The sequence below is a fragment of the Tupaia chinensis genome, unplaced genomic scaffold, assembly GCF_000334495.1.
Source record: "Tupaia chinensis unplaced genomic scaffold, TupChi_1.0 Scaffold145870_1, whole genome shotgun sequence".
NCBI classification, from domain to species: Eukaryota; Metazoa; Chordata; class Mammalia; order Scandentia; family Tupaiidae; genus Tupaia; species Tupaia belangeri.
Genome location: NW_006205727.1, coordinates 1761548 through 1788192, shown reverse-complemented (window position 1 = coordinate 1788192; position 26645 = coordinate 1761548). Strand labels below are relative to the sequence as shown.

Below are 26645 nucleotides of genomic sequence, written 5' to 3'. Positions count from 1 at the left end.
ACTGAACTGAATTAAATTAAAAAGAGTGAAGAAAACCTACAGAACTTAGGGGATACCAGGAAGTAAACCAATATATGCACTGTATCATTTCCAAAAGAAGAAGAGAAAGGGGGGAAAAGCTTATTCAAAAAAAATAATGGTCCAACCCTTCTCAATTCAGGGAAGGAAATCATCTGGATCCTGAAAGATCAATAGATCTCAAATAAAAGAAACAAAAGGAATCTGTGCTGAGACCCATTATGATCAAAATGTAAAACCTGGGGCCAGCAGGTAGCATGGTGGTTAAGATATTGGACTCCCACATGGTCAACTGCAATTCAAGTCTCAAACCTGGAGGTTTAATTATCACATGGATCTTGTGTGTGTGTGCATCCCCAAAATCCTAAGAAGAGAATGGAGGCAAAGGAATTGCAGTGTGGCCATCCCACCAGATGGTGATTTCTCACTTTCTCTATCTCTGTCTCTCTCCAGCAAGAGCATGCACCCTATGGTAAAAAACTTTAATAAAATGTAAAAAGCAATACCTATAGAAGATATACTAAAGAAAAATTTAAAAAGCAAAACATAGAAATATACACAAAAATTAATGCATCAGCTCTGTGGTCTGGTTATCATGACCAACTGGGTGGTTCAAGTCTTAGACCCAGTGGCTTGAGAAACACATAGAGCTCATATGCACGTGTGCCCAAAAACCCAAAAGAAGGGAGAGAAATAAACAGAACAGATAAGGAGGCAGAAAAAGAGAAAATGAAGGACAAAACAATCACAAGTTAGGCAGAAAACAATTTCTTAAATGGCAATAGAAGGTCTTCCTCGTCAATAGTTATAATTGAGTTAAAATTCCCAATCAAAAAACAGGTTTTAAAGTGTGTGTGTGTGTGTGTGTGTGTGTGTGCGCGCGCGCGCACGTGTGCATAAAGAAGATAAAACTATATATTTTCTACAAGATTCACATTAGTTTTAAAGACATACATAGGCTAAAAGAGAAGAGATTTAAAGCATTTCATGAAATTAGGAACCAAAGGACACTAGAGGGGTGGCTATATTTACGTCAGACAAAACAAAGTTTAAATAAAAAACCTTCACAAGGGAGAAAGGATATTATATAAAGATAAAATGGTTAATTTACCAAGAAGATATAACATTATATAAGCATCTAACATCAGAGCACCTAAATATATAAATAAAACATTAACACAAATAAAGGGAGACCTAAACAACAATACAATAGTAAGAGGGTTCAATATCCCACTTCCAGTAATGAATAGGACATTCAGAGAGAAATCAATATGGAAACATCAGACTTAATAATACTATTGACCAAACAGACCTAATAGTCACATAAAGAGCATTCTATCCACCAGTAGTGGAAAGAACACATGGACCTTTCTCCAGGACAAATCATGCTAGGTCACAAAATCAGTCTTAACAAATGAAAGAAAACCAAAGTATTACAAAGTATCTTTTACAATTACAATAGAATAAAACTAGAAAATAATTTTCAAAGGAACATGAAAAGATTCACAAATGCATGGAAATTAAATAACACATTCCTCAACTACCATTGGGTCAAAGAAGAAATCAAAAGGAAAATTTTAAAAATATCTTGAGAAAAATAAAAACAAAGCGGAACTAAAATTCGTGGAATGTAGCAAAAGAACGAAGTGGGAAGTGCAAAGCAATCAATGCCTACATTAAAAAAGAAAGATCTCAAATAAAACAAACCTAAAGGAACTAGTATATCTCAAGTAACTAGAAAAACAAAGTAGACAGCTAGCAGAAGGAAAGTAATAACAGAACAAAACAGAGAACAGAAAACCAAAAAGGAAGAAACTGTTTTTTGAAAATATAAACAAAATTGACAAACTTTAACTAGACTAAGAAAAAAAGAAAAGATCCAAATAAAATCAGAAATGAAAGAGGAGACATTACATCTGATACTACAAAAATTAAAAGTAACAAAAGAGACTACCATGAAAAATGATATACCAACAAACTGGGTAACTTAGAATAAGTGAATAAATTCATAGAAATAAATAGCCTACCAGGATCAAATTATGAAACGTAGAAACTCCTATCATAGTCCTATCTTCAGCAAGATCAAAAAGAATAAAATACTGCAGAACAAACTTAACCAAGGAGATGAAATACCACGATATTGAAAACTACAAAACAATGATAAAGAAATTAAATAAGACACAAATAAATGAAAGTCATCCCCTGGACTGAAAGACGCAAGATTATTAAAATGTTCATACTACTCAAAGTAATCAAGAGTCAATGCAATTCCTATCAAAACTTCAATAGCATTTATACACAAATAGAAAAACAATCCTAAAATTCATATAGAACCATGAAGGACTCTGAGCCAAACCAATCTTGAGAAAGAATAAAACTGAAGCATCAGTGCCAGCAGGTGCAGTGGAGTTAAGGTGTGAGACTCTCACATGGCAGACCGCAGTTCAAGGTCTGGACCTGGTGGCTTGAAAATCACACTAGGCATTGTGCATGTGTGCCTAAAATCCCAAGAGGAGACTGGAGGAGAAAGGATTGCAGCGTGGCCATCCTCCCAGGGGGTAATTTCTCACTTTCCCTCTACGTCTGTATCCAGCGACCTATGGCAAAAACCTTAAAAAAAAATTTAGAAAAAAAAAGCAGCATCACACTTCCTCATTTCAAAATATATCACAAAACTATAGTAATTAAATAGTACAATGCTGACACAAAGAATGTAGACATATAAACCAATAAGGTATAATAGAGTGCCCCCAAATAAACTCATGTATATTCAGTCAACTCATATTTGACAAGAGTATCAAGAATACACTGGAAAGGATGGTTTGAAAAAGACTATTTCTCCAACAAATGGTTTAGGGAAAATATTCACATGCAAAAGAGTGAAATTGTACCATAACAAAAAAATAAAAAATAAAATAAAAATAAATACATAAATAAATAAATAACAACTCAAAATGGATTAAAGAACTTAAAGATAAGACCTGAAACTGTAAAACTCAAAGAAAAAAATAGTAATGTGAAAGTTATATGACACTGGGCATGGCAATGACTTCCTGAATATGACACCAAAGCATAAGCAGTAAAAGCAAAAATACACAAACAGAACTGTACCAACTAAGAAGTTTCTGAACACCAGAAAAAACAGACAAGAGAAAGAAATGGCAGCCATATAAAATGGGAGAAAATATTTGTAACTCGTATATCTAATAAGCAGTTAATATCCAAAATATATCATTCTGTCAACTCAATAGCAAATAAGAACCAATAATCTGATTTAAAAACAGGTAAAGGATTTGAGTAGATATTTCTACAAAGACACACAAATAATCAACAGGTATACAAAAAGTTGCTTAACATTACTAGACATCAGAGATTAAACCACAATGAAGTATTGGCTTACACCTGTTAGAATGGCCGGTATCAAGATCAAAAAGGTGGGACCAGCAGTTAGCGTAATGGCTATGTCGCTGGACTCCCACGTGGTCAACCTCGGTTCGAGTCCCAGACCCGGTGGCTTGAACTCACACCAGGCGCGTGTGCATGCGTGTCCAAGATCCCAAGAGGAGAATGGAGGAGGAGAGATTGCGATGTGGCCATCCCCTCTTGGGGGTGATTTCTCGCTTTCTGTCTCTGTCTCTCTCTGTCTGTCTGGCGAGCGCACGTGCCCTATAGCAAAAAAAAAAAAAAAAAAAAAACAGAAAGATCAAAAAGGTAAGTGTTGACAAAAATGTGAAGAAACTGCACACTGTTGGTGGGAATGTTAATAGTACAGCAGTTATGGAAAACAGTATGGAGGTTCCTTAAAAAGTTAAAAAAAAAGAAGTGATATATGATTTAGCAGCCCCACACTGGGAACACTCTATGTTTAAGAACTGAGGGCTGGCAGATGATGTGGTGGTTAAGGCACTTGACTCTTACAGGGTGACCACAGTTCGAGTCCCGAACCTGGCGCCCTCTTTCTCAGTCTCCTCTCGCACATTCTCCCTCTGTTTCACTCTGGTCAAATTGAAGAAAGATAATAAACAAATAAAACTAAATAAATGATTTTTAAAAAATAATTGAAATCAGACTTTTGAAAAGATAATCTATACTCCTGTGTTCATTCCAACATTATTTATAATAGCAAGGATATAGGAACAAGATAATTGTCCATGGATAGATGGATGGGTAAAGAAAATGTGGTAAGTACACGCATATACACAATCAAATATTATTCCACTTTAAAAAAGAAGGAAATCCTGCCATAGGGGACAACAGGGATAAACCTAGAAGATGATATTCTTAGTGAAACAAGGACAAATACTGTATGATTCCACTTATTCAAATTATCTAAGATAGCTAAACACACAGAGGCAGAACATACCTTGGTTTCCAAAGTCCAGAGGGAGGAGGTAATGAGAAGTTACTTATCAACAAGATACGAAGTTTCAACTATGCAAGATGATTAGGTGCACAAATCTGTAATACATACAGTATGGTGTCTATACTTAACTATACCATACTGTACACTTAAAAAAATTGCTGAGAAAATAGATCTCATGTTGTGTTCTTACCACAATTAAAAATATATGGAATTTAAGGATCAGCAGCTGCATAATTACTATGTCACTGGACTCCCATGTAGTCAACTGTGGTTCGAGTCCCAGACCCAGGGGCTTAAACTAGCACCAGGCACGTGTACGTGCATGCCAAGATTCCGAGAGGCGAATGGAGGAGAAGGGATTGTGACATGGCCATCCCCCCGAGGGGTGATTTTTTGCTTTCTGTCTCTCTTTCTGTCTTTCTGGTGAACGCAATCACTGTATAGCAAAAACCTCTCAGGAAAAAAAAAAAAATGGAATTTGCATCAGAGGAGTTTTCTGGGAAAAAAATACAGTGCAGTAAATATAATATGGATGATGACTGGGGCTATGAAAACACAGAAGGAACATTTTACCTTTTTATTCATTTATTTTTTAGGTTTTTGCCATAGGGTTCATACTCTCACCACAGAGAGGCAGAGAGAGAGACAGATTGAAAGTGAGAAATCACCCCTCAGCGGGGATAGCCATGCCACAATCCCTTCTCCTCCATTCTCCTCTCAGCATTTTGGGCATGTGCACACATGCGCCTGCCATGATTTTCAAGCCACCAGGTCTGGGAATCAAACCATGGTAAGCCATGTGGGAGTCCAGCACCTTAACAACCTGCTGTTCCCATTTTACCTGATCGTTAAGCGTTAGGGAAATTTTCTCAGAGGAGGTGATGTCTTAACAGTAACCTGAATAATGCATATGAGCTAGCCACTGCTTACCAGTGGAGTGGAGCTGGAGGTAGGGGTCGAAAGACCTATTTCCAGATCCAAACATGAGAAAAAGAATGCTCTATCCATAGAACTAAACGAAGTTCACTTTGGATGGGACTTAGGCTTCAGGTAAAACTTTAAAAAAAAAAGTTTAAAAGAGTAGAATTATGAGATAAGCTGGGCCATGTTGTTAGGAGTGATGAAAGCCATGGAAAGAGCTTGGACTTTATTATGCAAACCATAAAAATCCAGTGAACAGTTGGCGGCAGGCATATATGTATTTTAGAGAACTCATTCTACGGAGACTTAATAAGAAAGGGCAGCAATCTGAGGAAGAGATAATAAAGGCAGTATCTATAAGGATAGACGTCAGTAGAAGGATCGGAGAGATACTTGGCAAGTAGAATCAAGGAGACCATGTAATCTGCTGCATGCGTGAGATAAAGAAGGGGAAGGAAACAAAATTAAATGTCTGGCTTTAGCCACCAGATAGACGTTAGTGCTATTCACTGACACAGAACAGAGAACACTGGCACAGGTAGGGTGCAGGGAATGAGATTAATTCAATTTGGGATGATAAAGTTTGGATTTTGTTGTGAAATTCAAATGGTCATTTCCAGCAGCTAGTCTACTATTCAACTGAAGAGAAAAATCAGAGATAGACATACATATTTTAGAATCACTTGCATAAAGATAGTCAATCAAGCCAGAAAGAGGAGTCTTACACAAGGAGCCTGAGTAGAATAAGAAAGGAAGATTCAAACTCTGAGTGATGAGACCCTAAAGAAAACTAATAACCTTGAAAGGAGGTTATTAGTTCCTTACACACAGGAACCAAGGAAAGAGAGCATGTCCAGGGGCAGGAATGGTGATGTATCTAGTGACGGAGCGAGTGGTTAAGTGGAACAGACTGAGAAGTGTCCACTGCATGGTTTGACAAAGAGGCCACAGATGACCCTGTGGATTTTGGATATACCAAGAAAATGGCAAGACACCCAGCAAAAAGCAAGACCATAAGTCCAATTGATAAAACCCGTCAGTGAGTAAGCAGGAGTGGGGTAAAAGCAGAAATGGGGTAACCAGCAAGCTGCTAGATGACAGAAGGAAGTACAAGGTGAATTCCAGAAGCCTCCACAGGTGGAGATAGCATTTCATACTAATTTTTAAAGACAGATAAATCTGTACTGTACTCTAACAGGCATCTATCACAAAACATGCTTTGTTTTAATCTTTTCTTGAAAGCAACTAAGGGGCATTTTCAACTTCATTCTACAAAGTAAAATTTTCCTGTGGCTCTGCTGTGTTTGATTAGTGACGCTGTCACGTTACCAGCGGAGAGGGCTTTATTGTATCTTTTTATATTTCCGCTTGTGATATAATTCTTACTTCCTGAAGTAAAATTCAAACTCATTTCCTACTAAAAGGATATCCATATAAATCTGTGTGTCACACAAAGCTCATGAGGAAGTGTTAAAGTGATTTGAGTAACAATTATTTGCCCATGGGCAAGCCGCAATAAAACTGCCAAGCTGGAAATAGTTCTAAATACAGGTACTTTCTCATGCCTAACTGAAACAGCGTTACACCATTATTTCTAAATTAAAGTGGTATGTGGCACCTATAATCTGATGACTCTAAGAATCTGTATTGTGCTGAAGAGAAAAATGGTAAAATCCTGCAAAGAGTTTTAGCTACCCCTGTAGTCAGAATGAGAAGAGAAGTAGACTGGATCCAACCTTTTTGTTGTCGTTTGGGTATTTTTGTTCTTGTTCATTTTTTTTTTTGTCTTTGCTTTTTTTTTTTTTTTTTTTTTGGTTTTTTTTTGTTTTTTTGTTTGTTTTTGGAAGAGGTTTTCGCTATAGGGCCCGTGCGCTCACCAGACAGACATAGAGGGACAGAGAGACCGAAAGCGAGAAATCACCCCCCAGGGGGGGTGGCCACGCTGCAATCCCTTCTCCTCCATTCTCCTGTCGGGATCTTGGGCATGCACGCACACGCGCCCAGCGTGAGTTTTAAGCCACCGGCTCCGGGATGCAAACTGCGGTCGACTACGTGGGAGTTCAGCGACATAGCCATTAAGCTAACTGCTGATTCCCTGCTTTTGTTTTGTTTTGAGATGAATATTTGCCCTTTTTTTTTGAAGAAATACTGGAAGAATTCTAGCTTTTAGACAACAAATCATAGAAATACACAGCTGGAAAAAAAATTAAGATGTGGAACCAGCAGTTAGCGTAATAGCTATGTCGCTGGACTCCCACGTAGTCGACCACGGTTCACATCCCGGACCTGGTGGCTTAAATTCACACCAGGCGCGTGTGCATACGTGCCCAAGATCCCAAGAGGAGAATGGAGGAGAAGTGATTGCGGTGTGGTCATTCCCCCCTGGGGGGTGATTTCTTGCTTTCTGTCTCTCTATCTCTCTCTGTCTGTCTGCACCACGCCCCCTAAACAAAACCCCCCAAAAAAAAAAAAAAAAAAAAAAAAAATGAAGATGTTACCTACCAAGTGCTTTTCAAGACTGTCCATGTATGTAGTCTGTATTTCTGGCTTGAAGGCATAGCCTAATTTTAAGTATAATGCCTAAATGGAACTTATTAATCTCCAATAAGAACATCTTTCATATTTAGCTTTTTCAACAGTATCCAGCACCATGACAAAGGAGTCTGTTGAATTTCTTTTGTAGACTGATGGCTGTCTTTTTTTTTTGGAGAGGTTCTAGCTATAGGGCGCTTGCACTCACCAATAAGACAGATAGACAGAGAGACAGAAAGCGAGTAATCACCACCACCACCACCACCACCACCCCCTGGGGGGGATGGCCACGTCACAATCCCTTCTCTTCCATTCTCCTTTTGGGATATTGGGCACGCATGCACACGCGCCCCGTGTGAGTTTAAGTCACTGAGTCCAGGACTCGAACCACAGTTAACTATATGGGAATTCAGTGACATAGCCATTACGCTAACTGCTGGTCCCAGATAGATGGCTGTCTTTTTTGGGTGATTTAAAGTCTTATTATTGAGGAAGGAAAAATTAATTGGAAGGTAACATCTTAATTTTTTCCAGTTATGCAAAATTCATCATCCTACATATGCTGTAAAGATGTTGTTAGAAAGGCCATTAGAATGTTTATTTTCTGAATTTATGAAAACTCACAGGAAAAACTGGTTACATGATGAAAGATCAGTCATTAATGCTTCTTCCAAATATGTATATACTATAACATGTGGTCTCTATGCCTGAAATTGAGTCTTCCATTTATGATTTCCTAAAATAATAAGAGACTGGTTTAAAGTCTTTCCACCATCTACATGAAGAAGAGATCCAGAAGAACATAGGACAGAAAATAAAATAAGTGGAAAGAATGGGGAAGAATATAGGATAAACCTGTATCTATCATTATACCTGGGGACTTCCGTGGCCATTCTAAGTGTGAGTGCATTTGCATGTCTGTGTGTCAGTATACATTTTTTGTTTTGTTTTGTTTTGGGGTATTTTTATCATATAGAACAAACTACTTTAAATGCAGTGCATTAATCATCTATTGTTAAGGAATGAATTATCCCAAACTGTAGCACTTAAAACAGCAAACATTGGGACCAGCAGTTGGCATAATGGCTACGTTGCTGGACTCCCATGTAGTCGACCGTGGTTTGAGTCCCAGACCCAGTGGCTTAAACTCACGCCGAGCTCGTATGCGCGCATGCCCAAGGTCCCTAGAGGAGAATGGAGGAGAAGGGACTGCGGTATAGCCATCCCCCTGGGGACTGATTTCTCACTTTCTGTCCCTGTACGTCTCTCTGTTTTTCTGGCGAGCGTATATGCCATATAGCAAAAACCTCTCCAAAGATAAAAATAAATAAAAATAAAAAGCAAACATTTACAATCCTACAGTTCCTGCAAATCAGGCATCTGAGCAAGTTTAGCTGGGGCCTCTGGCTCAGGGTCTGACGAGGCTACAGTCACCATCTCTGCTGAGGCTGCTGTCCTTTCATGGCCTCATCTGGGGAAGACCTACCTCAAGCTCATTCATGCAGCCATTGGCAAGCCTCAGATCCTTGCTGGCTGCTGTTTGAAGCCAGTTCCTTGACACATGGCCCTCTCCCTAGGACCACTCCCAATGTGGCAGCTTGCTTCTTCCAATGTAAGGGCCCCAAGACCAAGAGAGCAAGAAAGGGCCAGGAAGACACAGGACAGTGAACCTCAGAAGTAACATCTCATCTCATTCATCAAAGTATACTCAGGGTTTCCACACTGCAGTCCACTCCCAGCTTCAGATCACGGACACACACATGCCTGGTGTACGCAGGGAAGCCACTAGATGCAAACTCAGAACACTCCCAGGTAGGTCCGCCTTGCAGAGCAGTGCATTACTGCTGCACCAACGCTGAGCCCCTTTCTTGCTATATACTTAACCTGACAAGTTGTTCCTGGAGAACAATGAACCTTTTTTTTCTTAATCTCACAGTCCCTGTTAGGACCTAAATGTGGCTGCAAATTAGTTACAATTGTACATGAATACTCAAGGCCAAGATTTCCTTGCATAGACTCCCAGATGATTTTCTTTTCCTCTTCGACTCTCAAGTCTTGTCTACTGATTTTAAGTAGGTGACCAAACATTTCCATTCCCAGGACACTACGGTTTATGCCTTTTCTCCTGTGTTATTAACAGTACTCTCTGTTACTTTCAACAGTGCCCTGGTTTAAATAATAACTTGAAAGGCATCCTATTTTCACATAATGTGTGTTAGTTTTCCTTATATCTGTTCCATTTTTTATTAGGATTTGTGTGTGGAGAAAGTGAAATAGAGGAAACAACTCTTATCCTTTTTTAAAAATCCTTCTAGTGGGAATGAAAATAGGTATTGAAAGAGTGATGTGTTTACTGCTGATTTTCCCCACACTCTCAGTTCCGCAAACAGTGGTGTACAGTTAACATATATTTCATCAAAGGAGAAAAGGCTTAGACCACTGAGCAGAATTTAAACAGATATCTTTGACAAGAATAAAATATGCCTGAGGACAGCATTAAAAGAGAATGTAAACAAAAATCACAGAGAAATATGGGCAAAGCTGTCTTGACTGCCTTTCGGCCTGACTGGGGCCAAGCTCTGGTGAACTGCCAGAGCACGCACAACCATCCTCGCAGCAGGGGGCGCCAATCCAAGCCAATTTACACAGGTCACACTCTTCTGGCCAGTGCTTTCTCTGGGCTGTGGTGGAAGAGATCATGTAAATAAGCAACCACATGATTTACTTTCTACCATGACCTCAAATAAAATCAAGGGGGAAAACATGCTTTGTGCAATGCTGTGCCCAACACCTCCCAAACTAATGAAATATATTAGAGTCCTCTATTTTCATTTCGTTGATAGAAAATAAAGTAAGGAACAGCTTAGACACACTCATAAAGATGAGCTCTAATAGCATTCCAGCCATGCGCCATGTATGTTATGTACTGATTTCATTCCATAAATCAAGTATATTTAAGATTGTATTTTATTATTATGGCAAAGTACATTTATATTTATTGAAAACCTACTAAGGGCAGGTATATATCTGAGCATTTTGCATGGAATTTATAATATTGGCTTGTCAGTAAAGCCATGACACATTTTTGCATAGAAAAATACAGAAAAATATGTCATGACTTTTCCAGTGACCCAGTATTTACTATAACTAAATGATGATAATGTAGTAAGTTTTTGCTATAAATTAGATCATTTCATTTTATTGTTATTATAGCAGCTAATACTTATTAAGAACTAAAATACTTGAGAACCAGCAGTTAGCGTAACGGCTATGTCGCTGGACTCCCACGTAGTCGACCGCGGTTTGCGTCCCGGACCTGGTGGCTTAAAACTCACACCGAGCACGTGTGCATGTGTGCCCAAGATCCCGAGAGGAGAATGGAGGAGAAGGGACTGTGGCATGACCATCCACCCTGGGGGGTGATTTCTCGCTTTCTGTCTCTATGTCTCTCTCTGTCTGTCTGGCGAGCGCACGCGCCCTATAGTGAAAACCTCTCCTAAAAAAAAAAAAGAACTAAAATACTTGAGAAACTAAAATTTATTTTTTCTCTTATAAAGCAACTAACTAACATGTACCAGGAGCTTATTATATAGTAGGCATTACACCAATTACTTCATATTCATTGTCTTTCTCTCTCTCTCTCTCTCTCTCTCTCTCTCTCTTTTTAGTTTGCCAGAGGGCATGTGCACTGTCCAGAGAAAGATGAGAAAGAGGAAGAGGGAGAAGCACCTTACCATGGTACATGGTCACACCACAGTTCCTGCTGGGATTCAGGACATGCATGCATGTTCACCCCGTATGTTTTTCAGACCACCGAGTCTGAGATTTGAACCACACAGGCAATCAGCCATATAGAATCTGGCTCCTCCAACCACCAGGCCCTGGGGCCAGCTGCAAACACTGTTTCTTTGAAGTCACGAGGATCCTAAAGTGGGTACTAGTAATATCCACATTTTACCCTTGAGGATACTAAGGCTGACAAGTGAAGGTCACCCAGGGTCACAGGGCTAAAGGACATGAGGACAAAAGTCCATCTTGTTTCTGCTACACCACATTATCTCCTATACAACATGAAGCTGAAGGCAACCAAGATTTTCAGCAACCTTCTGTTGTTTGATTTTCCCCATTAAAAGCACACGTTTCCCCCTCATTAATGATGACAATAAGGGGGTCAAGAATGGTGACACTAATGACCCTAAAACAGCAGTGCATTTTTTAAAAATGAGGGAACTGTCTAACTCTTCTACATTATTTTTACAAGTAGCTAAAATGACATTAATGTCCTGATATTCTGATTCCTGGGATTAGTATTTTGCCCCTGTAACAAGCTGATGAACTATTTAATGAGATAATTAGAGTGAGTTGTTATGAATGATCACAGAATATCTCTTAAGCATGTCAAATCAGTGTCATTTCTGGACAGTGTCAATGAAAACAAAGAAGCATATGCACTGGATCAGTAATGTATTCCCACAGACGAGCTGGTTGTAGCACTGATTATGTTTTTCATTCATATTTTAAAAAACTTCATCAATTCTGACAACACTAATTGAAGTTGTGATAACTCAGATATGCTGCACCATTTTACCTTGGTACTATTAATATCAAAACCAAGCAGTGGAAAACCAGTGGTATTCAAAGTTCCAAAGCATGTCCTACTGCTGCTACTTCTAACTAAAGAAGTTTCCGTCTCATTTTCTCTCTCCTCACCTCTCTCTCTCCTCTCCTACTTCCCTCTCCCTCCTTTTCTTCCTGTCTCTGGTGTCCCTTTGAGTCAACCCTCTTGACCAGACCCAGCCATTCATTTCCAGCTTTTCTTCTCAGCAGCCCATTCTCAGAAACCAGCTCGGCCCCTTACTCCCAGCCTCAGTAATTAATTGTGCTATTATTGTGAATTAATTGTACAAGCAAGTCAATGTTTAGCCTAATTAAGAGTGAAGCCAACAAATTATTTAAAGCACCACTCCAGAAGAATTTGCATTGGCCTTGTATTAGCAGCCAATCAAGCTTTTCAGCTATTGACTCCAGTACTCCCAGGCTGTACTAAAACTTACAGCTAAGTTCTCTTTCTACCCCAGCATCTGAACCCTGCTCCAGTCCTCCATCCTTTAGCCATCTCCAAAAAAAAAAAAAACTTATTACAATTCAAGAGAGCTTTGTAGGATTTTGTTTGTTTGGTTTTTGTTTTTTATAGTGGAGAGTCTTTTTCTATAAGGTGCATGCATTAGCCAGAGAGACAGAGAGAAACAAAAAGTGAGAAATCACCCTCCAGGAGAGATGATCATGCCCGAACCCCTTCTCCATTCTCCTCCGAGGATTTTAGGCACACACGCACACAAACCCAGCAAGAGTTTCAAGATGCCGGGTCCAGGACTCATGGTCGACTATGTGGGAGTCCAGCTTGTAACCATTACTCCATCTGCTAGTCCCATGTATTTCAGCAGTTCTGTCAGTGTAGGTCATACAAGAAGTTTATAATTTAACATTATTACAGACTATTTAAATATTTGCTTAGTATTTCTCAAAAAAAATTAATCACAATTAAAAACAAAGAAGCATACACATAAATATTACTTCCTTAGGAAAAAAGTGTAAACAATAGCAGTTGGCCAACCAAGTTTCTGTTTGAAGGCATTAAGTGAAAAATTAGTTTTTAAGAGTAAAAATGTGTACCTGAGTCTTATGTCTATGTCAGTGGTGATCAAAAAGAAAAAAAAGTTTATGTAAGGAATGTAAATACATTGCAGAATGTTTGAAAATAGGGAACTTTGCAAAAAGAAGAAAAAAAAAAGTACTGCTCAGAATAAGAGTTCACCCTGAACTTTTTCCATTAAACGGAAATCCAGCCTTGAGAAAATAATGTGTTGAAACCTCCAATTCTGGTGATAGAAACTGAAGCTCTAAATCAGAGTCTTTTCTGATATGATGTGTGGACACACTTAGGGACCAGAATATCAGTCACCTTTATAAAATGAGGATAAATGCAAGCATTTCAGGGACAAACCTAGGACAGCTGTGTGCATGGACTTGCATTAGGTCTTGAGCAATTCCATCCAGTCTTCCAAGTCTATGCTGGTTTCTCACTCATTTACTTTTTCCATTTATCTTTGCTTGTTTTTGCTGCCTTTTGTAAACAGAAGCAATGCAGTGTGGATTTTTAAAAAGTATCCATTTTGAATATTCTCTCCTGTCATAGCCCTTAGGCTAGTCACCCTTGTCAGATCACATTTACTACTAAAATTTATCAGAAAGGAAACAGAGTCTAAACATTTCCATATTCCCACCACCAAATTCATACCTTCATTTTGTTCAGGTCTTGAATATATAAACTAAAGCCTATTTTCTTTTTCTAAAAAATAATGTATTTAATTTTATTTATTATTACATATTTTTTTTAATTTGCTATAGAGCATGAATGCTCACCAGAACCCCTTCTCCATTCTCCTCCGAGGATTTTAGGCACACACGCACACAAACCCAGCAAGAGTTTCAAGATGCCGGGTCCAGGACTCATGGTCGACTATGTGGGAGTCCAGCTTGTAACCATTACTCCATCTGCTAGTCCCATGTATTTCAGCAGTTCTGTCAGTGTAGGTCATACAAGAAGTTTATAATTTAACATTATTACAGACTATTTAAATATTTGCTTAGTATTTCTCAAAAAAAATTAATCACAATTAAAAACAAAGAAGCATACACATAAATATTACTTCCTTAGGAAAAAAGTGTAAACAATAGCAGTTGGCCAACCAAGTTTCTGTTTGAAGGCATTAAGTGAAAAATTAGTTTTTAAGAGTAAAAATGTGTACCTGAGTCTTATGTCTATGTCAGTGGTGATCAAAAAGAAAAAAAAGTTTATGTAAGGAATGTAAATACATTGCAGAATGTTTGAAAATAGGGAACTTTGCAAAAAGAAGAAAAAAAAAAGTACTGCTCAGAATAAGAGTTCACCCTGAACTTTTTCCATTAAACGGAAATCCAGCCTTGAGAAAATAATGTGTTGAAACCTCCAATTCTGGTGATAGAAACTGAAGCTCTAAATCAGAGTCTTTTCTGATATGATGTGTGGACACACTTAGGGACCAGAATATCAGTCACCTTTATAAAATGAGGATAAATGCAAGCATTTCAGGGACAAACCTAGGACAGCTGTGTGCATGGACTTGCATTAGGTCTTGAGCAATTCCATCCAGTCTTCCAAGTCTATGCTGGTTTCTCACTCATTTACTTTTTCCATTTATCTTTGCTTGTTTTTGCTGCCTTTTGTAAACAGAAGCAATGCAGTGTGGATTTTTAAAAAGTATCCATTTTGAATATTCTCTCCTGTCATAGCCCTTAGGCTAGTCACCCTTGTCAGATCACATTTACTACTAAAATTTATCAGAAAGGAAACAGAGTCTAAACATTTCCATATTCCCACCACCAAATTCATACCTTCATTTTGTTCAGGTCTTGAATATATATACTAAAGCCTATTTTCTTTTTCTAAAAAATAATGTATTTAATTTTATTTATTATTACATATTTTTTTTAATTTGCTATAGAGCATGAATGCTCACCAGAGTAAGAGAGAAAGTGAGAAAGAAAGCTGCCAGGTCTCAGACTTGAACTGCAGTTGGCCATGCGGGAGTCCAGCATCTCAACCACCACACCACCTGCTGGTCTTATTAATACTTGTTTTCAAAATTATCTGCATCATTTTGTCTTATTTCTCAAATTCTCTCTCTGTAATACTTAACATATATTAATGTATTAATAAATATTTATAAACATTTTCTGGAAAAGACTTTGTACAGGACAAACAAAACTTTCTTGTCGTGATTAATACTAGAAAATTCAACTTTTTCATATAAATAGTATGTACTCTGTGGAAACCTATTCCAGTTCACAGAAAAATTTGCATCAGTGAGAAAAATGTCTAATGTCCCCAGTGCTAAACACAATATTTATCATTGTAATGCTGGGATAAATCTATAAACATACAAAGGTATAGGTATGCATTTAAGGGTTTATATATGCTAGTATTTAAATCTGTTTAGAACAAACAGTAAAAAGGGATCAAGTACATCACAAAATCATTAATGTTCATTGTTAAATTCGCTGTGTGCATTTCAATTCAAAAAGCCCATCCACAACAAGGTAGGTGAATGATTTCAACGCCAACTTTCAGAATGCAGAAGGGGAAAGATTCCCTCCTTTTCTGAGGAGAAAGCCTGACTCCTTAAGATAACTGGCACTGAAAACAGGCCTTTTGCTGCCATCAAGTGGCTCATTTTGGAATAGTCTTCTGAACACCCGCCATGGTATACCAGCTTTGCGTCACCACCTTTTTATTCCTTGTACACTATACACGTATTTCCTTTGGGAAATAGGAATAAGACCAAGAACGCCACTCCGCATTTATCATATTATAACATGGATGGCATGAAAAATAGCATTACTAAGAAACTCTTGAGAAAGGCAACTTCAAAATGTGTCTGAAATGTTTAAAATGTTTGCTCTGCTCTGTGTGCCCTGCTCAGCTTGTAGTCAGTAAACACCTGGATCTACACAATGGAGGGCAGTTCACCTTACCTCACCAAATAGAGAACTTTTTTTTGGGGGGGGAGAGGTTTTTGCTATAGGGCGCGTGCGCTCGCCAGACAGACAGAGAGAGATAGAGAGATAGAGAGCGAGAAATCACCCCCCAGGGGGGGATGGCCATGCCGCAATCCCTTCTCCTCCATTCTCCTCTCGGGATCTTGGGCATGCATGCACACGCGCCCGGCGTGAGTTTAGGCCACTGGGTCTGGGACTTGAACCACAGTCGACTACATGGGAGTCCAGCAACATAGTCATTATGCTAACTGCTGGTCCCTCATGTTTCTTTTCTATTAATGTCTCATTTTCTTGAGGCTCCACTCCTGTATGTGCATAACACGGCATATTGTACTATCACTGCAAAAGTTCAACTGTGATGACTACATAACTCCCGTTCTAATTTCTGTAACTGCCTTGTCCCCCATTTTTAAGTATCTTCCCTCCCTCTCCTAAGAGAGAGTTAACTAAATGGGTAGTAGAATTAAAGGGAAAAGGACAATTAATACTTTTAAAATAAAGCCAAAGCACTGTGGCAGTGGCCCCTTCATGTTTGGAGAAGCACCAACATTCATCTCAGCGCACTGGTTCTTTTGATTGGAAAATGTTCCTGTAATTTGGGCTATGAAAAACAAAGCCCCAGATAAATCAGAGTGAACAGATGCTAAGGCAAAAAGGGATTAACTTGCTCTACATAAAAGAATAGAGGAATGCTATACGTCATGAGGATGAAGGGCCTCCAGAGAGAGTAACATGACACAGAGAAGAGAATAGCCAGAGATGTTTTGACTTTTCTAAAACTCCAAACAAAACCACAAAACCATCCCTGTTGTTATGAGTTTCTCTCCACCTCTGGAACCCTGCCAGCACCCAAAGCCCAGATGAAGTCAGACTAGCTTCCTCGATGGCTAACTGTGCTATTAGTTACATGTTTTCCGTTCCACTCTTCCTCTGTAGGTCCTCCTCAGGGCTATCTAATGCGGGAATTTCCATTTCAATTTCTCTAAGGGCCCAAAATCTTGGTTATGGTTCCTACATGAGAGTTAAAACTCACATACCTAAGTTACTGCCTCTGAGCCTCCACTCACACTTACTGCCATGGTTTTCAGATCTTTCATTTTTGTCCTCTGAGTCGTTTTCTTACCTTTGAGTATTTAAACAAAGTCTACCAGTTTGATTGCATTTTCCAGCAGTTCTGAAGATCTTGTAGTCACAGAGGCTTCAGGTTACCTGGTCTGCCACCTTGTAGAAAGTGGTTGTTCATAAAATGGCCACACGCAAAACTGTCCAGGATCAGCACCTTCTCTGCAGCATAATGCTCACCCACAGCCTCAGACATTTATATAAGGAGGAATTTACTTTCATCTTAGTGATATAAAGAATAAAAGGAGTTACAATAAGCAGCATTTTGCTAATGTGAGGTGTAGAGTGGAAAGAAAATCAAAGGTGAAGGGAGACTTTTCGTCATGATGGCAGTGAAAATGGATTGCCTGAGTCTTTGTCCCTTTTAGCCCAACCAGCTAAGTTACCTCTTTCCTGCTCCATATGACCACCTCTCATCTTGGCTCTCCAGAGATATCAAAGCCATAAGTTAGTTCATACTTCAGAGAATTCTCTCTAACGAGAAAAACAGGAGCCAGGCAACTAGATCACTAGCAAGTTAGTTCTGGCTAAAAACTCTTGGGGTTTTGGTCTAGATAAATAACAGCATTCTGTTCTCTGTAATAAGGGACCATGGGACATTAACTTGGCCCAATTCTAAAATTGGCAAAACAAACAACCCCACCCCATCCCTCCCAAAAAAAGGTAGACCTGTCTAAGGAAACTCTTCTCTTCCTCTCTGAAATCTACAACCACTCACCACTTACTCTAGTCCTGGAGACTTCCCGTTTGGATAAAGAGTCCAATAATACATAAACACAGGTCTAGCCATCATAGGAAAGTCTGGAAACCCTTGGAGGAATGCTTCTAGGCCAATATTTCTAGAAATATCTAGGCACAAGGACACATGGGAATCCCCAATGCAAATTGGATTCAGTGTGAGGAATCCCAAATTCCCCTGTACCAACAGAAATCCTGATTCAAAACCAGCCAACTGGATGTCTCTGTGCTCATTTCCCTTTCCACATCCTGTGTTTCCATTATTCCCTGCCTCGCATACAAGAAGAAATTCCTCAGAAAACATGGAATCTCCTAGAGATCCCCCAAAGCACAAGTGTAGCCATTTGCTTTAAGAACTGATTTTCAGGACCAGCAGTTGGCATAATGGCTATGTCGCTGGACTCCCATGTAGTCAACCATAGTTTGAATTCCAGACCCGGTGACTTAAGCTCACACAGGGCACATGTGCGTGCGTGCTCAAGATCTCGAGAGGAGAATGGAAGAAAAGGGATTGTAGCGTGGCCATCCCCCCGGGGGTCATTTCTTGCTTTCTGTCTCTCTGTCTCTCTCTTGTCTTTCTGATGAGCGCACACACCCTATAGCAAAAACCTCTCAAAAGAAAGAAAGAAAGAAAGAAAGAAAGAAAGAAAGAAAGAAAGAAAGAAAGAAAGAAAGAAAGAGGAAGGGAAGGGAAGGGAAGGGAAGGGAAGGGAAGGGAAGGGAAGGGAAGGGAAGGAAAGAACTGATTTTCTTCCAAGTTTGAATTCCTTCTTTGAAGTGTCCACTAGTTCAAATGTTAAGTGTCCTAAAAGTTGGTAATACATCTTTCATAAATGGTGATTTCATTTTTTTTTAATCTGTAGAACTAAACCACTTGTCCTTTGCTTTGGATTTTTTAAACTATGGTACCTTTAAGATATCTTTTAGTAGAAGATCTTTTTCGAAACTAAGATGAGGTATATTGGTGAAGAATACAACAGCTACACGAGAATCTGTAATGCCATTTTTAAGAGAACAATTTCCAACTTTAGTTAAGACATGTATAAATTCTAGACTCTTATTTCTCATGTTTCCTGAACATCCCTCCTACCATTTTCCAATTTTCAAATGTACCTTGAATAATAAAATGCAGAAAAAGGCTAGTTGGTTTATGGTGAAGGAGTAACAGGATCAACCATGACTCAGATCTGTGCCACAGTCTACTGTAAGTAATACAGAATCCACTACTGAATAGCTCAATTCTTCTATTAATTGTTTAAAAGGGAGATGTGATTAGAATGAAACCTCAGTCAATTAGAAAACTCTCTAGCCCTGTTCCTTGATTTGTACACTGGAGATCTTAAGAATACCTATTGCACAGAGTCTGTGTAAGGTTTAATTGAGGCGATTCATGTCTGGTACTAAGTGCTCAATAACTACCAGCTCTGATTAAAATTACATTTTAGTAGGGACAGCCCCTAATAAAATGCCTGTACAACAACAGTTAGACCATGCGCATCGAAAGCAGAATTTCACACAGTGAACTGTAGTTCATGTCCCAGCCCCAGTGACTTGAAACATGCACTGATAGTGCATCCAAGTATGCCTAAAATCCTGTCAGAATGGGAAAAGTGTGCTATGATAATGCCCACTAGGGGGTTATCTCTCTCTCTCTCTCTCTTTGCCTCTCTCTGGCAAGTGCACATACCCTCTAGCAATTAAACAAAAGAAAGAAAAATATATTTTTTTCATTGTTAGTTACTGAGTGCTTTACAGTGTGCAAACAATTTTTTTTTTTTTTTTTTTTTTTTTTTTGCTATAGGGCATGTGCACTCACCAGTGAGAGAGAGAGAGAAGAGGAAATTCAGGAAGCACTGAACCTCCCTGGAGGGATGGTCTGCAACCCCTGCAATTCCTTCTCCATTCTCCTCTTGGGATTTTGGACACATATGCACATGTGCATCTAACCTATTTTTCAGCCACCCGGTCTGGGACTCCAACCACACAACTGGCCATCCATCTGTCTTAGCGACACATCACTGGTTGGTCTTTGTATTATCTATTATTGCATTTAATGTATTACTTTTAAATTTGTTTCTTTCTTCAGAATGAGCATTTCTGATTAGCACAGACCTCACTAATTCCACATAAAATAATAAATAAAATTAGATGAAAAGTCAGTATCTGAATAAAGAATGTATGTTATATCCAATATAAAGTATTATTTTCAGCAACAGCTTTTAAAATGCCATTTTTATATGTGTCCCTTCCCTCTCTGGTCCTCGTGTCTTGAGTGCACAAAACCTCTTTGAGAGTCCATTGTGGTTGTGTTAGGGAGTTCCAATCATTACCCATGATCCTTTACAGGCACTGCTCTAAGGCTGACACATATTCTGACTAACCATGGATTAGCGACTGCAACACTACCACCTAAAAATAGACCCAGGGGGCCAGCTGGAGGCATGGTGATTAAAGGCATTGGACTCCACAGGGCCAACCATGGTTTGGGACCCGGACCTGGTAGCTTGCTTCCTCTCTCTCCCTCTCTCTCTCTCTCTCTCTCTCTCTCTCATCAAACTGTAAAATAATAATAATAATTAATAAAGTTAAATAACATAATTATTTTTTAAAAAGAGACCCGGTATATACCTCAGCATTCTGAGCCCAAGACATAATTATAGACAAAGCATTTTAATAACTTTCTACTGAACATTTGATCTAAAATCTCATTGTTTAATTGGTTACTTGTTACTATGGACTAAAGTATAAATCTTGAGAAAGAAATGTTTTCTCTTTATTATTTATTTCTTTTAATGATGGGGGAGCAATAAGAACTTAAATGTGCTTTCCTCTCAGCATTGAACAGTGGTGCCCCAAATCTAGATATAACATCCAAACAATTGCACATTATAGAACTGGACAGTAATCTTGCCTAGCTTGCAGTTAGAACATGAGGGTATGATCTAGCTTTCTGACAGAATGGGGAAGATAGACCGAAACTTCCCTTAGTAACTATCTCAGTGCACAACAAATATCTGGGGGGTTTATTATTGTCACTAATGTGATTTTTAATGGTGTCGATGCAGCCAATCTCCTTATACTCTGCCTTTAAAACTTACTCAGAGCAAACCAAACGAAAATTATACTGAAAGACCAACCCTTGTTTTTTATTATGTAATGAAAGAACTGGAGAAAGTCTTTAAAAAGTCTCTAGTCTGCTTTTTAGACATCTTCATACCATGGTGATTTGATAAGTTTGGATGACAACCCTGGATCTAATACAGGGTGGCTCTCTTTTAAAATGACCTATTTGAAACAAAGGTCTGTCTGTTGGTACTGTCAAGAGGGTTTTGAAAAGTGTCATCAATTTCAAACACTTTTATTTAGCCAGGCATTGGAGAGGAATGAAATTGCAAACCCAGGGGCCTTCATCTGAGTCCTGCTTTAAAAATTAGGTAAATATAATCAAGTCAATAAAATTTTCTGATTTTTATACTCTATCACCATAATGAAATTAATACTTACCCTCAAAATGCCCCAAAGAAAGTCCCAAAGGGGGGTGGGGGGACCTAAAATTGTAAAATGCTATCTGCTTCTTGATAAAAAAGATTTTGGATATCTCAAATAATAAAAATGTACAAATTGTCCCTTTTAAGGCAGGCTATTTTGAAAGGAGATCTAGATTACTACAAACTAAAAAAGTATCCTTAAATTTTTACAAGTTTCAAACATAACATCACAGAAGAAAAGGAAAAGAAAACCTACCCCATGTTCCCATCCATTAGAAGAATCGTGTTGTAGATGTGAGAAAATATGAAGAGAAACAGAATTGTGCTGAAAAACATTGTCATCCAGGAGCCATGATCTTCTCGAAACATTTTTAACCGGAGCAACTGACCTGAAATACAAGTATTATCAGAAATCAATATATGCTGTAACTCATAATTCATACATCTTTGTTTTATTTTAATCATCCTTGTTATCTCACTGTGTTCTGAAGTCTTTGCCGTAAGACCACCTCATGGGTAAAACCACCATATAATATATTTTTTGCTCTTTTGCAAACAAATGATTAAAAATGAAGTCCAATACAACCCTCATTTCACATTTCATCGTAGAGCAAACAGTACTAATATGAAAAGCTAGAACACAGAAAGCATTCATTATGCCAGCATGAACAGAGATGAATCAGAGCCATTCTATCTTTTGTTCTTTATTTCACAAATATGACTTTGGTTCATACTGAAATTATGTAAGGCAAACATATGTGTGTGTAATATATATACATACACACATGTCCATCTTTTTTAAAAAAACAATTATTTATTTAATTTATTCATCATTTATTTTAATTTGATCAGAGGGAGAGAGACAAAGACAGAGCAGGAAAGTGAGAAAGTAAGCCACCAGGTCTGGGATTCAAACCGTGGTCAGCCATGTGGGAAGGTCCAGCACTTTAACCACCAGGTCACCTGCTGGTCTCCTGCACACATGTCCATCTTGAAGTGATCTTTCTAGGGGCAGACAGAATCTCTAGTTCACTGGGCATTAGAAAAAATAATATTTTAAAATGAATCCTTATATCTCACTTTTTTAAAATAGCACTTTCAATTTTTTTTTTTTTTTTTGGAGAGATTTTTGCTATAGGGCATGTTCACTCACCAGAAAGATAAAGAGAGACAGAGAGACAGAAAGCGAGAAATCATCCCCCAGGGGAGATGGCCACACCACAGTCCCTTCTCCTCCTTTCTCCTCTCGAGATCTTGGGCACACACGCACACGCGCCCAGTGTGAGTTTAAGCCAATAGGTTCAGGGCTCGAACCACAAATGACGACATGGGAGTCCAGTGACATAGCCAGTACACCATCTGCTGGTTCCAGCACTTTTGATTTTATTTAAAAACTAGGTTAATAGAAACATTACACCCTAGCTAAAAGTTTAGATGGAACAAAAAAGGGAAAATGTAATTTTATCACATCATTTCTTGGTCTATTCAGAGAAGCAAAGGATAAATCTGACAGTCAGGGGGTCGGGGGTGATCATATAACTAGAAGAAGAATGTGGAAAATTTTCTACTGGAACAGATACTCGCATACAACGTATAAGATTACAGAATGTATTGATTGATGAATAATTATGGAAAGCCATGTATTTTCAAACCTGACAGGAATATGAATATAAATGCATTTCATATATAATAATCGTTATTTCTTCAGTTTTATTTTTGTATGTCACTTTCCTTTCTGGAACTTAAAATACTGAGCTGACCATAAAGCTATCTGGAGTAGCTTGGAAGTCGGTGTGGGAAAAACTGCCCAATTCAAATCATGTTAAGATTTGCTCAACTAAATTCCACTAAACTGTCTAGATTTTTCTTTTTACATCACGTGTCATTGCATTTTATTCTCCAAGAGGGGAAGTGAGAAATCAACCCCAAGGGAGATGGCCATGCCACAATCTTCTCCTGCATTCTCTTGGGATTTGGGGCATGCATGCGCACATGCCCAGTGCTTTAAGTCACAGATCTGGGAACTGCAGTTGGCCATGTGGGAGTCCAGCACCTTAATCACCACACTACCTTCTGTCCCCTCATTGCTCATAATTTTGTAAATTTAAATTTATAGGTCATTAAGGAAATGGGAAAGACAAAAGATAGAACAAGTCAAGACACATGTTTAAAGGCTAAGAAAATTCAAATGGAATCAAATGTTGGGTAGGGTTATGAACATTAGGAACATGATATGATGTTTGTGTATGAGAAGCTAGACTCAAGTTAGAAATAATTCAAGACTCTTGACTGAGATGCAATGAGTTGCTACATCAAAAAACTGAGTTTCCCGAGTTGGGACAAAAATGTAGAGCTTAGTGCCAGGCAGTGGCACAGTGGTAAAATGCAACATTCTATGAGGCAATCCAGCATGGAATGGTTCTTGGGTCAAATGCAAAGACCTCCTTGAGGGCACGCATGTGTCCATGACTTGGCGCTAGCTGAGGGTTGGGGGTGGATTACAGTGTTAAGACCTTTCTTTTTCATAGAATAATTTTTTTTAAGAATTATTTTATTATTTAACTTTATTTCTTGACTTTTTTACAATTTGATCAGAGGGACAGAGAGAAGGAGAAAGTGAGAAAGGAAGCCGCCAAGTCCAGGACTTGAACCACAGTCAACCATGTGGGAGTCCAGCACTTTAACCACCAGGTCACCTGCTGGTCTCCTGCACACATGTCCATCTTGAAGTGATCTTTCTAGGGGCAGACAGAATCTCTAGTTCACTGGGCATTAGAAAAAATAATATTTTAAAATGAATCCTTATATCTCACTTTTTTAAAATAGCACTTTCAATTTTTTTTTTTTTTTTGGAGAGATTTTTGCTATAGGGCATGTTCACTCACCAGAAAGATAAAGAGAGACAGAGAGACAGAAAGCGAGAAATCATCCCCCAGGGGAGATGGCCACACCACAGTCCCTTCTCCTCCTTTCTCCTCTCGAGATCTTGGGCACACACGCACACGCGCCCAGTGTGAGTTTAAGCCAATAGGTTCAGGGCTCGAACCACAAATGACGACATGGGAGTCCAGTGACATAGCCAGTACACCATCTGCTGGTTCCAGCACTTTTGATTTTATTTAAAAACTAGGTTAATAGAAACATTACACCCTAGCTAAAAGTTTAGATGGAACAAAAAAGGGAAAATGTAATTTTATCACATCATTTCTTGGTCTATTCAGAGAAGCAAAGGATAAATCTGACAGTCAGGGGGTCGGGGGTGATCATATAACTAGAAGAAGAATGTGGAAAATTTTCTACTGGAACAGATACTCGCATACAACGTATAAGATTACAGAATGTATTGATTGATGAATAATTATGGAAAGCCATGTATTTTCAAACCTGACAGGAATATGAATATAAATGCATTTCATATATAATAATCGTTATTATTGTTATATAACATAATATTATATATTAATAATTATATAACAATATTACAAATAGATCTTAAACACAACGCCTGAGAGTGAAAAACATGAGCAATGACTATCTTTAAGTAAACCGTAAAGAACGCATATTCCTTCATGGAACAAACGCTTCATGTGTGCCTACTGCACGCCAGACGTGGTTGTAGGTGCTGGAGATACAGCTGCCAGCACAGCTGCCAGTGCAGAAAGTCAGTTCTCGTTTGAGTATTTCATGGAAATGTGACCTTATTTTAGACTCCTGGACTTTCTTTGTTCAAGGTCCCTTTGCTGCAAATCTCTTCAGCTTCAAAGAAAGACCTATTTGTTTAATTCAGCAGTTGATATTAAAAACCGCAAAGACTGGCAATTAGAATTTCTTTAAGATTCAAATGTGAATTTCTTTCTTAACATATGCATATGTCAAAGGATGTGCTTTAAAAGTCAAATAATAATGCTGCCGATTTAATTTGCAAATACAACATTGTGTACACTGTGCATGGGCTGAAATAATACAAAGTTAGTAAAAAAAACAGAGAGAGAGAGAAAGGTGACGGCACCATTTATGCTGTCATTGCCAAACTCACTGTCTGGCACTAATTTCAGCCATTAGTGTCATTAGAACCAAATGGTAGGTTAACACAGCTTGAAATTCACTTGAAGAACACAAAGAAAGTGCTGCAATATATGAAGGCCAGAACAGATGGAACCCAAGGGTTGAGTCAAATCACATTACAAAAACTCCCCAACAGCTCCTTCAAGGTTAACCCAGTGAGTGACCAGCTAATGCTAGAAACATGTACAGAAAGCCCACCATTAAGAACAACTTTTCCCCGTAATCTACTCAAACCAAGAGCTCGGCAGTGTCAGGGGGTGTCACACAAAAACAGACTGTCTCTGCCCTGTAGGGTGATCTTACATTCAATCTGTGGGACGGTAGTGGTTTGTAATTGTTGTCCTGGTATTATTATTAATACTAACCCCTTTGTTTTTTATTTTTAAGTTTAGTCATTGCTTTCTTCCCTGAGAGAGAGAGAGAGAGAGACAAAGTCAGACAGAAGGACAGGCCCCTCCACCAGGAGTCTCACACTGCGATCCACTCTAAGTGCCAGCCAGCCTGGATCACGAGTACACCTGCCCAGAGTACTCACCACCTTCCCCATGTCCCAGTTGCATTAACACTGTGCCACCCTCTGGTCCTCGCTTCCTTTCTTTAGTGTACTCATGTGGACAATAAATCATATGCCACCTTTCCTACAGGCACAGAATTCAGAATTTTAAAACACTTAGGAAGAGTTTCAAGAAGTATTGAGCAAACACATTCCACGTAGGTAAAAAGAAGTAAAAAACATCACTAAAAGGGATACATTTCTTTCTTTTTTTTTTTTTTTTTTTTTTTTTGGGGGGGTTTTTTTT

General features: G+C 38.6%; 1 protein-coding gene across 1 annotated transcript in view; it reads right to left on the bottom strand.

Moving 5' to 3' along the window:
- Window positions 1-26645, bottom strand: part of TMEM117 (transmembrane protein 117) — a 524240-nt gene that overhangs the window by 402531 nt on the left and 95064 nt on the right. Inside the window, exon 3 of the mRNA XM_006168553.3 lies at window positions 22037-22169. Within this exon, the coding sequence (XP_006168615.1) occupies window positions 22037-22169 (133 nt within the window). The remainder of the gene's footprint in view (window positions 1-22036; window positions 22170-26645) is intronic.